The 14,075-nt window shown below is 48.0% G+C and overlaps 1 protein-coding gene across 1 annotated transcript; it reads right to left on the bottom strand.

Moving 5' to 3' along the window:
* Positions 1 to 8,792: 8,792 nt before the first annotated feature.
* Positions 8,793 to 13,753, bottom strand: LOC100272841 (putative ARM repeat-containing protein). The gene is made up of 3 exons (NM_001147294.1): positions 13,509 to 13,753; positions 13,235 to 13,363; positions 8,793 to 10,711 (listed from the first exon to the last, which is right to left on the bottom strand). Exon 3 carries the CDS (start codon positions 10,675 to 10,677, stop codon positions 9,004 to 9,006), a length of 1,674 nt encoding a protein of 557 aa, NP_001140766.1. The 5' UTR covers positions 10,678 to 10,711; positions 13,235 to 13,363; positions 13,509 to 13,753; the 3' UTR covers positions 8,793 to 9,003.
* Between the last annotated feature and the right edge of the window lie 322 nt (positions 13,754 to 14,075).

The following is a 14,075-nucleotide window of genomic DNA, read 5'->3' as shown; positions in this document are numbered from 1 at the left end:
ATACGATATGTGGACCGAACCCGAAAACCGAAACCCGAAAAATCGATCAATTCGGTCTATTCGGGTTCGGGTTCGGTTCGGGTTCGGTTCTCGGGTTTAAAATGCCCAGCCCTACCAGAAACTGCCAGAAGTCGAAACAAACAGGGCCAATGACTCTCGGACGAAGGTTACAGAAAGCGTACCTTAGTAAGTACGACGTATATAAAAATGAAGAAGGGTTTATACGAAACATGAACAATGCAAACAATCAAATATGTTATCATTATTGTATTATTTTTGTGTTATTATCATGAATAAGTAAAGATAATGATTTATTACAAGTGTACCTTCGGCTTGAATGAAGTAAAAATACAAGCGTGACGCAAAAGCAAATGCCCAGTTAGCGTGAACAGTACGGGAGTAATGTTCATCTATTTATAGGCACGGGTCGCAGCCCATGTAAAATTACATTCAGGCCCTTTGCATTTGATAATAACTCTATAGTAATTCATCAGGGTCTAGATAGCCTTTTCCTCTTTAAGTCGGTTTCCTTTTTCCTGTCATCATGCCGAAGCTCCCTTGCGTACAGCTTCGGCTCTGTTCCATCCTTCGTTCCCCTTGTGTTTCTTCATACAGTGATTTTGACTCAAGTCCGAAAGGTCCATGTCCAAAGGTACCTGCTCATGTATTATACTCCAGAAACATTGTTAAATCACGTTTTCGAGGACCTTCGAAAGCCGAAGGCCCCCAACAGTAGCCCCTCGCAATATTAATTTGTTAGGATAATAAATTCAGATTACGATATGGACGAAGGCCCTAAGCCGAAGGTCCGAAAAAACACCTTCCCTTTGCTAGAATAGCAACAGTCAATGACAAGCGGGACCCTCCCACTTGCAATGCCCTGGACGTATAAATATGTTACGATCGCGGACTCATTTGGCACGCCTTCTTGCCATCTGCTTTGCCTGCTCAAACAACTCTTTGCTTACAAACGCTTGACCAGCTTTCTAGATTTTTTAGCTTCGGCTCTAAGAGCATGTTTTCAGCATTTTCGAAGAGATGTCTCAGGAAAAGAAAGTTGTTGTCGACATGAAACTGAGCCTTTCTGAGGAGAAGAATCTGGGCTTCATTGAATCGATAGCGAGAACAAATACAAAGAAGATTACTAGAGAAATTTTAGAAGGCTTATCTGAAGATACCGGTGAGAGTGACAGTTATGATGTGGAAAGTGGGAGGGAAGACTCCGAAGATCAACCCTGGCGGCCAAGCCACACAGTTTTCGGAAAATCAACCATTAAACAAAGCCATCTTGTCAATATGAGGGGGAGATATTTTCGGGATATGTCTATTGTGAGGGCTGACAACGGAGAGAAGACTTGTCCTACTCCCGAAGAAAATGAAGTCGTGATCTTCCGAAGCTTCTTCAAGGCTGGGCTTCGGTTCCCTCTAAGCAGTTTCGTGGTTGAAGTTTTGAAAATATATGAAATCTACCTTCATCAAATTACTCCCAAAGCAATCGTAAGAATGGGAATCTTTGTCTGGGCCGCGAGGAGCCAAGGCTTGGAGCCAAATGCAAAAAGTTTCTGCAGTATACACGAACTGGTTTATGAGACAAAGCCTTGGGGCAAAGAGCAGTATCATAACAATTTTGGCTGTTATAGCTTCGATGCCCGCTCTGGGTCAAGCTGCCCTGTGCCGACTTTTCGAAAGAGATGGCCCAGGGATTGGATGAAGGAGTGGTTCTATGTAAAAATGATTTAAAAGCACGAGAGGATATTAAGGATATTATTATGCGCCCTATCTAGCAGCGTTTCAGCCTCCAGAAGCCGAAGGTGGAGATTGATGAAGCAGCCGAAGAATGCCGAAAGGCTTTCGGCATAGTCTGCTCCTTCATCGGGACAAGGGACTTAGTTCAAGAGCATGTGGCCTACAGGATATGGCCGTTGGTAGCCAACTGGGAAATGCCAAAGGAAACTATCAGCAACCCCCACGAAGGTGGTCTGATTCGACTAAAGTATACCTTCAGATTTGTAGACCAGTTTGTCGAGCCAGACGATGATTGGTTGGAAAGTGTCGAAGCTACAAGTGATGAATTGCTTGGGGCGTATTCGAAGGCAGAAGATAATGCGCTATCAGCGGCCTTCGGAGGCCGGAAAAAGAAGAGGCTGAACAGAGTTTTCGATGCTATTGGATTCGTCTATCCTGACTACTGTTACCCGCTACGGGGTCAGAAAAGAAAAGGTGCAATTTCTGTGAAGGAAATTGCTTCGGTCGCTTCTAGTGAACCTACGCCGAAGAGAAAAAAGGTGAAGGTTCTTACCCACCGGCCACGCTACATTAAGCCGGCCATAGTGCCTGATTTTGGTGGTGAGACCTCCTCGGCCACTGAAGCCAGAGAACCTACACATCTGCGGAATATTGAAGAGCCGGCTGCAATGCCGGAGATGGAAAAAATTGAAGAACCGAGGGCTGAAGAGACAAGGACATCGGAAGTTTTAAGTCCTTCGGCAAGAGTTGAGGTGTCAATGCCGAAGGCACAAAAGGATCTTACAACAACTCCCAAGAGGAAGAGAATGGTCAACGTTTTAGATGTGCTAGAAAAAATAAAATCTTCAAGCTCTACTCCGAAGAGAGCTGCCGAAGCTTCAAAAACACAATTGAGGAGACCGAAACTGGGCCTTCAGGGCCCACCCCAAGAAGGAATCCTTGGAAATTAGAAAAGAAACAGAAAAAGAATCTGTAGAAATTTTATCTGAGAAAACTGCCATCCCTATTCCCGAAGCATCTTCCGAAGCCCTTAACTATGTTTTACGTCATGCTTCGGGTAAAAAGTTGACTGAAAAAGAAAAGCGAGAAGCTCAGTTCTATGCGCAAAAATTGAAATATCCAAAAAGGGCGCTGATATTCAACGACAGTGGAGAAGAAGACTTCTTGTATTGTCTCCCTGACAGCAAGGAGATTTCTGTCTGTCGGGAGATGAGCAAGAGCTTCGGATTCCCGACATTAGAAGACGGACTTTCGGTGCTGTCAAAAGATGAGTTGGCCGACAGCTTGACATACAATAGTTTAAAGGTGAAAAATTGAGATTTTTGTATTTAAAAACAAAATTTTTCATTTGCTTAAACTTAATACCGTATTTTTTGCAGGGCCTCATTCTTAGCAATGCCCTCAGGGCACAAAAAGATGCCGAAGATGAAGGGTGTACCATAGCCTTGAACAACCTTCGTTCCGAAGTAATTGAACTAAGGAACGAAGGTCTTGAAAAAGATAAAATATTAAACTCACTGTTGAGTAAAATAAAAGAAGACGAAGTTGTTTCCAAAGCCCAAGCCGAAGCTCAGAAACAGGAAATCGAAGATCTTCGAAAACAGCTATTCGAAGCTAAATAAAAATGTGCTATTGCAGAAGCTAAACGAGAAATTAGCGATCAAAGGACAAAATGTTTAGAGAAAAACATTGAAGAACTTCGTATATCCAAGGAAAAATGTTTTGAGAAATCTATGGATTGTGTGAAGAGAATAAAAATTAGCTTCGCCAACGTTGGCGCGTACTCAAGCGAGGAGAATTTCATAATGGGCGATCCCGAGGGCCCAATTGAATGGACCAGCCACGAAGTTGAAGCTTTTGAGGAAGTTTTGAGTGGCCGTGGGGACATATGCGCCTTCTCGGGTGCTAGGGGGATTGCCGCTATCTTGGAGAGGATAGGATGCGAACATGTGAAATCCTTGGCACAAACCGAGGCTGCCTTATCTATTGAAGATACAAAAGACCCCTCGGCCGAAGCAAGCTTGGTTGGTGGAAAATTTTTCACCGACATCTGGGAAAATGGCAGTCGGGAGATGGCTCAAGAAAATATAAGGAAAAGTGAAAAAGATACTCACGATGCTAGAGAAGCAGCAGAGGCCACTGAGAAAACTGCAGATCTCGAGAGGCAAATAGGTATTGATTAACAGCTTTTGACTTTATGTTCTAATTTTATGACTTCGAACTTATTTACGCTTTGCATCACAGTCGCACTATCTCCTCCCCCAGAGCTCGTCGAGCCATTGGCGGACCCCAAAGCAAAGGAGGATGATGAAATTATAAAAATGGCCGAAGCTATTATGGATAAAGTTGTTGATCAACTATTAAACGAAGCTGCAGAAGTAGTTTTAAAAGAAGATTAGCCGTTATTGTAAAGACATTTGGAATGTAATATTTGTTGGACAATGTGTGTAATATTTTATAATTTTGAATGTAATATATAAGCTGTTTATAATTCAATTCTTTTCGATGCATGAAACTTTACGTACATACCGTTTTTGAGCCTTCAGCGAAAAAACATCTTCCCTTCTTTTCATGCTTCGTAAGGAATATCCATATTCGTGAAAATATTATGCTTTGTAATCAATAGATTTCCCCCGATACTAAAGTTGGCGAAACTGCACTTCTTCAAACTTTGTTTTGTGCCTTGGCATAATTTCTTCGAAAACAATTTCCAGAGATTGTCATTGTATTCCCCTTCTTGTGCCATTGATGCAATATGATGTATGATGTCATGTTTATGTGAATGATGTGATGATGCTATGATATGCACTAATGACATTTGTTCTGAAGGTACACACACATCCCCACAGTAGAATACAATCTCTTTGCCGTTTATTTTTCGGCTTCACCGTTTATTTTTTGGTGTATCAGCGTTGACTTTTCGTTGTAAGCCTCCCTTAGGAGCTTCTTCGCCTTTTATTTCGGCGGTATCAGCGTTTATTTTTCGCTGTAAGCCTCCCTTAGGAGCTTCTTCGCCTTTTATTTCGGCAGTATCAGCATTTATTTTTCACTGTAAGCTTTGCATTCCCTTTGGAACGAATTTTGTGTAGAAAACTTACGTTGCGTTCCCTTAAGAACGACTTTTGTTGCTTCGACAAAAAAACTTGCAATGCATTCCTTAAAACAACTTCTTGCTGCTTCGTCAAGACCTTTGGAACTTCGTCGATATTTGAAGAAGGTATATTACATTATGATAATGACGAAGCTATTACAAGAAATTGAAAACAACAAAAGAACTAAGTTTTCAATGATTGCTCTTTATTGAAAAGGTAAATGATAACAAATGTAAAAGCTGTTTCAGAGGTAGGATATATCTTAGTAGATGTGCTTCGACTCTGGCACAGTACTGTTGACTGTGCGAGCTTCGGACTGCTCCCTGAGGTCTCGCTGCTGGTGATTGTGCTGGCTCCCTTCTGGCTGCTGGCCTTGGGGATAAGCGGGTTGCATTGGTGGTGGAGGTGGGGGCTGTTGCCAAGATGCCTGAGATTGGCTTGCCGAAGCAACAGAAACTGCAGGATGGTTACCCACATACTCTAGAATGTATGGTGAGTGGTACGAAGCAGTATGCATAATCTGCTTCGGCTGGCTCTGTTGGGCTGCAGCTTCTGCTATCTCTTTCTGTTTCTGGATGGTGACATGGCACATCCTGGTAGTATGGCCCTTGTCCTCACCGCAGAATAGGCAATAAATTATCCTGGGCTGATCACCAAACCTTCCTCCAAAGCCCCTGGCGCCTCTGCCCCTTTGAGCTGGGGGCCGGGGATAGTTCTGTTGCTGTCCCGAAACCTGAGAGGAATACTGCGGCCTCTGTTGTTGACTTCCCCTGTCGTCATTCTGAGTAAACGGATGGATCTGACGTGCCTAGGGTGGATTCTCCCTCCGAAGCCCCTGGTCATTTCGGAGAACCTGTAGGCCTCCTCCCTTCTTTGTCGAAAGTCATTATCTGCTCGGATATATTCATCCATCTTCTGAAGCAGTTTCTCTAGGGTCTGAGGGGGTTTCCTAGCGAAATATTGGGTTGTAGGTCCTGGCCGAAGCCCCTTAATCATGGCTTCAATAACAATTTCATTAGGCACCGTTGGCGCTTGTGCCCTCAGTCGTAAGAATCTTCGGACATACGCCTAAAGGTATTCTTCATGATCCTGAGTGCACTGGAACAATGCTTGAGCAGTGACCGGCTTCGTCTGAAACCCTTGGAAGCTAGTGATGAGCATGTCCTTCAACTTTTGCCATGATGTAATTGTCCCTGGTCGAAGAGAAGAGTACCAGGTTTGTGCAACATTTTTGACTGTCATGACGAAGGATTTCGCCATGACTGCAGTATTGCCACCATATGAAGATATGGTTGCTTCGTAGCTCATCAGAAATTGCTTCGGATCTGAGTGTCCGTCATACATTGGGAGCTGAGGTGGTTTGTAAGACGGGGGCCAAGGTGTAGCCTGCAGTTATGCTGACAGAGGAGAAGCATCATCAAAAGCAAAATTTCCATGATGGAAATCCTCATACCAATCATCCTCGTTGACGAAGCCCTCTTGGTGAAGCTCTCTGTACTGGGGCCTTCGGTTCTGCTCATCTTGCGTAAGATGACGAACTTCTTCAGAGGCTTCGTCTATCTGCCTTTGTAGGTCAGCTAGCCGGGTCATCTTTTCTTTCTTCCTTTGCACTTGTTGATGCAGCATCTCCATATTCCTGATTTCTTGGTCCAAATCGTCCTCCTGGGGCATTGGACTAGTGGCCTTCCTCTTCTGGCTTCGGGCCTCCCGAAGAGAAAGGGTCTCCTGATTCGGGTCTAGCGGCTGCAGAGCAGCAGCTCCTGTTGCTGAAACTTTCTTTGTCGGCATGACGAAGGTCGATTCTTGTCGAAGGTGGTCGAAAAGGGTTCATCGGAGGTGGGCGCAAATGTTGGGGACTTGTTCTCAAATGCTATGAGTTAAAAACAAGGCAACATAAAGAATGTTAAATGTTAAAGTCCTTCGTCCTTCGAAGCATTTATTTCCCTTAGGATATAACGACTCTCGGACGAAGGTTACAGAAAGCGTACCTTCGTAAGTACGACGTATATAAAAATGAAGAAGGGTTTATACGAAACATGAACAATGCGAACAATCAAATATGTTATCATTATTGTATTATTTTGTGTTATTATCATGAATAAGTAAAGATAATGATTTATTACAAGTGTACCTTCGGCTTGAATGAAGTAAAAATACAAGCGTGACACAAAAGCAAATGCCCAGTCAGCGTGAACAGTACGGGAGTAATGTTCATCTATTTATAGGCACGGGTCGCAGCCCATGTAAAATTACATTCAGGCCCTTTGCATTTGATAATAACTCTATAGTAATTCATCGGAGTCTAGATAGCCTTTTCCTCTTTAAGTCGGTTTCCTTTTTCCTGTCATCATGCCGAAGCTCCCTTGCGTACAACTTCGGCTCTGTTCCATCCTTCGTTCTCCTTGTGTTTCTTCATACAGTGATTTTAACTTAAGTCCGAAAGGTCCATGTCCGAAGGTACCTGCTCATGTATTATACTCCAGAAACATTGTTAAATCACGTTTTTGAAGACCCTCGGAAGCTGAAGGCCCCAACAATAAGCTAAGCCAAAGATCTTAAAGACAAACAACCTCCATTACACAACTGGAAGTGGAAGGAGCCTGTAAAGCTCTCGTCGAAAATCCATCGCCTCTGCCCTGCCTCCTGAAAAGCAGCTCCACTATATAGCGCGAAGGAGCCTGTAAAGCTCTCGTCGAGGATCCATCGGCCCCCAAGGGCCAGAACGCATCTCAAAAATCAGAGCTCAGCCCCCCAATCCGACTCGTAGAAGCATCACCACCGGGGCGAGTGGTGAACGAACGGAGATGCTGGTGATCGACCTGGGCATATGGCTCATCCCGCTGGCGCTCGTCCTCGTCCCGTGCCGCCGGATCGCGCTCCTCCTGTCGAGGCTCGAGGAGCTCGGCCGGAGCGTGACGGGGCCGAGGCTCCCCACGGCGGACATGTGGGCCCGCTTCGCCACCCTCAACTCCATGGCTTTCATGGCGTGAGGTGACGGTAGCGCTGCTGCCTCTGAGCCATCTTCCTTCCTCCTTTGGGTCCGTTGAAGTGAATTTCCTGATATGATACGTATATATTGCTTCGATTTCAAGATGAGGATTTTCCGGAACGTGATGCAGTATATATATGTATATATGCGTCTTCTTCTCACCACCAGATAGCAACATCAGGTTGTCGTAGAACAGATCACTCTGCTGATGTTAGATGGAGCCAACCTACTGGTGATAAATGAAGAGAAGGATGCAGCAGATCGGAAGCTTTGGTGTTGGAATTCCTCATCATATTTGCATGGCGCAGAAGAAATAGGTTGAGGCTTGATTCTTTTTGCTTGTTGTGTTTGCCCTATAGTTTGGATATTGCCCTAACTGCCTAAGGTTGTCTCCGTCAGTTTTTCAACCACACCTCGTGTTCTATATTTTATTTCAAACTCTACTCTGTAAATACGGTAAATAGTGCACTCTATATTATAAAAATAAATTTTGTATGACTATATATACGGTCCGCTGAAGACGGCTCAAGCGATGTGGGTCCTGTTCAACGGCTATGCTCGTCTATTTGTTAATGCCGATCCACTGAGCAATGTCTAAACTAAAAAACGGACTCCATGAAATCACTAGCACTCTCAACTCGGGAAGAATGTATATGCCTCTTGTCGGTCGGCCCGGCCCAGTAGATCATAAAGTCCGATCCACTGAGAAATGTTTAAACTAGATCTGTTATTCTGCAAAATATGGAGTGCACGAAGCTGCACGATTTACCAGTATCAAACTGCAGCTCAGCACAGTGCTATAGATGCTATCTATGGGGATAGCTTTCGCGCTGACAACAATTTCGGAAGAATCGCAAACGGTCACAACCAAACTGAGCAAACCATCTTTCCCTAAAGAGATTTTATTAGCATTACGACGGGAGGGACCGCTGCCTGGGAATTCACTCAGCCATGGTTAGGGAGCTAACGAACGAACTGGGCCTTACACACATATTAGCCACCGAAATTACAACACTTCACACGATCGCTCTGCCGCATCACGCAACTCTGTCCACCGCTCTGCCGCACTTCACTTCATAGAGGCTATGAAACAGGACGATATCTTTGTACAGGTTACCGTGCACCTTCACACTATCGCTTCACCGCTAGCTGCTTCAGAGATCATCAATCATCACGCTACTTCCTGCTGAACAGGCTGCGAAGCCTACCGCGGTCCAGCTTCTCGAGCAGCTTCCTCGCGCCGGCCACGTCCTTCTCCGAGAGCTTCTTCAGGTACCCGATGGCGCCGTGAGAGACCATCAGCTTCTTGCACCGCTTGCTCGCCGAAAGCGCCAGCAGGCAGGAGATGGCGTACTTCTTGGCCGTGTTCTGGGGGCTCGGGTCCAGCAGCTGCACCAGGTTGGGCACGCTCTTCTCGTCCTTCTTGACGTCCCTCGCGTTCGCGGGGCACCCCATCAGGCTCGCCACCGCCTGCGCCGCGGCCTCGCGAGCGCCGTTCGACTTGGCCTCCAGCAGGCGCACCAGGAGCAGGACGCACCCGTGCTCGCCCACCAGCCGCTTCATGTCCATGCTGCCGGAGACCTTGCAGATGGTCGCCGCGGCAGCCTGCTGGGCACCCACGGAACCGTCGCGGAGCACGTGTGCGAGGCGCGGGAGCACGCAAAGTGACACCAGGCTGTCAGGTGGGACAACGGTGACCAGGTTCCGGAGCGCGGCCACGGGTGGCTCCTGCGGCAGTGGCCCGTCGAGGTAGGCGAGCAGGCTACGGAGGCCGCCCTCGGACACGACGGCGCGCCGCAGGTTGTCGTTGCTTGACGTGAGGTTCTGCAGGCACTCCGCGGCGTACTCCTTGGAGCCGAGAACGACGCCGGAGTCGAGGATGTTGATCATGACTCGCACCACGCCTTCCTCGGCCAGCGCTTGCCGGACTTCTGGCACCGCAGAGATGTTCTTGAGCGCTCCCGACGCGGCGGACTGTGTGATCGAGTCCCCGGTCTGGCACATGTCGATGAGAGCGCGGAAGCCGCTGTGGCCGACGATCGCACGGGCAATGTCGGCCGACATGGACAGCCGCTGCAGCGTGATGACGGCCTTCTCCCGCCCAACAAGGCTACCGGACTCAGCCAGCCGGATGAGCGGTGGCAGCGCGCCTTCTGACACCAGTAAGCCCTCGCAGCTGCCAGACTCGGCGAGCAAGCACAAAACAGTGGCGGCCTTCTCCCTAACCTTGGGTGTCGTCGCCGTGAGCAGCTGCACGAGTGCGGCCACGTTGCCACGGCCGAGCGCCGACAGCACGCTCTTCTCGTCCTCGCGCAGAGCATCGAGCAGGCCATCCACAGCCCGGTGCTTCGCCTCTGCGTGCCCAATCTGCAGCCTGGCAAGCAGCTCCCGCACGTCCACCTGTGCGCCAGCAGCCGACGCTGTCTCAGCCGGGGCCGCGGGAACCGTCGCGTCAGACAACACACCAGTCTTGACAAGAAGAGAGCAATCCCTGAGGTTGAGATCCAGCTTCCCGGCCAGCGCGTCGAGGTCGCTCTGCATCTGCAGCTTCCCCGCCTTCGGAGGCTCGTGGCAGCGCGCACCGAGCTCGGCGGCCTCCGCTAGCGTTGCAGCCACCGACTGCAACAGCTCCCGACAGAGCGAGTTCTTGGAGAAGCAGGGGTGGCTAGACAGGTCCGACAGGCACTGCGGCAGCCTCCCCAGCCTCGCTGCGATAGCCTTCCACCGCCCACCGAAGCCAGTGGCCGCGCGCGCAGCGGCCAGGGCGGGTGGCACCAGCCCCCGCGCCCGTTCAAGCAGCTCCTCTGCCGTCGCGCCCCCGGCCACGGCCGGACAGCTCCCAAAGCTCATTTCTTGGCAGCTAGGACACCAGAAGCTGGTAAACCTGAAGTGCTCACTACTCAGAATTTGAACTCGCTCTCTCCCTTAACGAAAGCAGAAAAAACAAATCTTGAAAAAAAAAAAGAGCAAGCACAAAAGAAGCTGGAAGGAAACAGGCGCCGGCTATTTTAAAACAATCGAAATTCATCTAGGAGACTAGGAGTCTAGGACAATTCCAGAAAACCATAAAGGTCCTTGCCCTTTGGTCTTTTCTTGCTTTGGCTGGACGATTCGTCGATTGGTACGTCGAACTGAGAGGCGTAAATGCGGTGACCACAGCCACGAAATTATGAGCTGGCACGATATTATGATGGCGCTATAAAACTTCCCAGTCTTTTCAGAGTGGTTTCCTAATGGAGAGTTCTGGTCATTCAAAAATTTACTGGAGAAAGAACGGTGGCTGAGTATGGTTTGGCGACGAGGGAATGCGATTGCGAACACACAGTCTGCATTATGAGTACGAGCTGCATGCTATATGTCCATCCAAATTCAAAAAAGTGTGACCAATGCATTGCTGTTCTTTTGAGCGTGAGAGAACTTTTGTTTTTTCAGTCCTCGCTTGGTTTGCACTGCAGCACTAGGTGAAGCTAAATCACTTTAATCATCAGACGGTGGTGAACGGGTGATTCGTGGGTGTGGGTTCCACTTCCACACAGAGCGTGTGATTCAAACAGAGAGGCGTGGTCTTCGGAAGAGTAAGATTTGCATGCTGATGTTTATTTTTCACATTACTTTCTTATTATAATACAATCCAAAGATCTCGCACTTTCTTCACACAAAAGAATCATGGCGAAATAATTGTGTGGGGTACGTATCGTAAAAGAACCGAGTCCTCTGAAAAGGTAACTGCAAAATCCCTCGGATGCTTCCCATTGAGCTAGCTCGCCATGAGTCATGACTGACCTACCAAGCATGCATGTAAAGAAGGATCGAAAGAAATGCTTTCGCTGGAGGTTAAAAACTGACACACAAGAACACGCACAAAAGGCTAACGAACCACACACAAATAGCCTAGCAGTACGAAAAAAACGTGCCGGACCACCTGTTACCGGCGGTGGCACAACCACCGGACCACGCGTGCGATAGCAACCAACAACTTTTCGCGCACACGAATTAAAGGCCGTGTGGGCTCGTGGCAACTGGTGTGGTGGGGTGGGTGCGGCCATGCATGCGGCACACGAAATCGGGCCCGCGGCGGGATCGGGGAATCCAACGCAGCGAGCAAGCCCGGAGCACGAGCGTCTCGGGACGCTCCCTGTCCCGAAGGCGCGTTTCACTCGATTCCCCAATTTCTTAGGTTAATCACAGTGTTCATTTCATAACACTCTTTCTAACACTGTTATATATTTAAGAATGTCATAAAACTAAGCATGAAACACTACCTTTTGATGTAAAATTTCAGTTCAGTATTTTATAAACTAACATACCAATTAAATGTTGTAACTAAACAACCAATAAAAATCAGTAAAATATACAAAGATAAAACAAATCATCCTCAACGTTGGTTTCACACGATTTTCAAGACCTTGAAAACGGGTTAATATGGTTTCATCCCATGAAACCAATTTTATCTCATAAAACTAATTTATCTTAAATATAATGTCATATTATCTAAAATAATGATGTAGCACACTATTAAATGGGCATGAAATCATCATGAAACTAACATTGTGAATAGCCTTAGTGCATCCACAATGGTTGTCTCAAATAGTTAGCTGACATGGAGCTGAGAGAAAAATAAAAATAATATTTATCTCAACACTAGTACTTGGTCACACACACAATACACTCAGTTTTTTAAATACCTGAAATCTTATATCTACTTGTCCATCGTTAGCTATTCTCATTTTTCTATATTTTCTACGTATAGTTAGTGAAATAGCTAGCCATTGTTACAGCTGGCGCCCGGAGCTATAGCTCACGTACCACGCGCCGGCCGCTCCTACGGTCGGTTACTGCTACTCCATTCTATGAGAGTCGTTTGAAAGCTAGTGCCGTGCGGACGCCGGCGCCGGCAGAGACGAGGGTTCCTAACTTTATTATTGTGCATTGCAAAAGGCCCAGGGTAATTCTTTGTTCTTATTTGGGTTGATTTGGTGACAAGGGAATTACGAGAGGATCGGAGGAGATTGAGAAGTAAATAAACTAATTTTTTCTTTAATTCCTTCCATCCTCCTGTAATCCCTAGTCATCAAATCAGTCCTAAACGAGTAACAATGTCCCCACTCTAAAGTAGGAGTAGATCACTCTGAGCTCTCGACTCCACCCGTCTCTCCCAACTCCCCAACCCCAAGCAAACGACGACTTGGCGTGTGATTGTTAGAAAATTCGAGACACTATTGCAGAGATCATGGCTTGCATGGTGGAGAAAGCACGGCCGAATGGCGAATGCGGCAGCCAGGAGCGGAGCAGGAAGAGCGGACGCTTGGCTTCGAAGCTCACCCTCCCAGCACATGGAGCGAAGCGCGATCGAGAACGAAGAGCGAAAAAAAGGGGATAAAAAAACAGAGCCATGTCCTGCGGTTACCTCTCTCACCGATGCCGGTCGTGTCGCCGCCCGCCACCCCTCCTCGCCCACCGCCACTTTCCGGCGGCCTCCACCTCCTCCTCCCGGCGCCGCTCGCCGCGACGCAGAGTCCAACCAGAGGTAGATTGGCTGCAATCAGGACGCGTGGACGCCGATCATCAATCAAACGACAACCATCCTGGGAACGCCGCTGCGCGCGTGGGCGTTGTTGCTCCTACTCGATCGCTGCATGATTGGGAGGAGGATCTGGGAATCATTTCATGAGCGCACTCACCGCGAGCACCACCGCCTCTTGTAGCCGCCCCCCGACAGAGTTCCTCCTCCTCTGGCGTCGCGTCGTGTAAGTCCCCAGCTAGCGAGTCGTTGAGGGATTTAAATTCCGGTGGACTTGGACAGGACACAGGAGTACAGGATCACAGGACGGCTGCTGCTTCGGAACGAGTTTTTGAATTCGAGGCGAAGCGAGCCGTCGGATCGAGGAGCGTGGGCCCCGTGGAACGGGCGCTGAGGACCGGAGCGTTTGAGGCGGCCTGCGAGGCGGTGCACGCACGACGCCACGTCGCATGAGATGATTTTGAAATGGTCGGGATGCCGGCTCGAAAGCCGCCAGCTTTCGCGGCCTGTTACTAGCTCAGCCTGCCCATTTTCTATGGGCCCATCCCGGCCCCGCATAAAGGGCACGCCAGGCCCAGACAGAAGAGTGAGTATGTTAGGCCGACTCGCTAGGCCCGCTAACCAATCGTCATTTCTATATTATTAAAGCGGAACGGAAACGGCTTCGATGCACCTATCCACGTCACTCTAAAAAAATGTGGTCGTCCGATCGTGGATCATCAGTTCA

Source organism: Zea mays, chromosome 1 (genome assembly GCF_902167145.1).
Source record: "Zea mays cultivar B73 chromosome 1, Zm-B73-REFERENCE-NAM-5.0, whole genome shotgun sequence".
NCBI classification, from domain to species: domain Eukaryota; kingdom Viridiplantae; phylum Streptophyta; class Magnoliopsida; order Poales; family Poaceae; genus Zea; species Zea mays.
Note: the sequence above shows the minus strand (reverse complement) of the source record. Positions and strands in the feature narration are given on the sequence as shown.

Coding starts and splice junctions, on each gene's coding strand:
- LOC100272841 (NM_001147294.1), bottom strand. CDS start 10,677: ATGAGCTTTGGGAGCTGTCCGGCCGTGGCCGGGGGCGCGACGGCAGAG.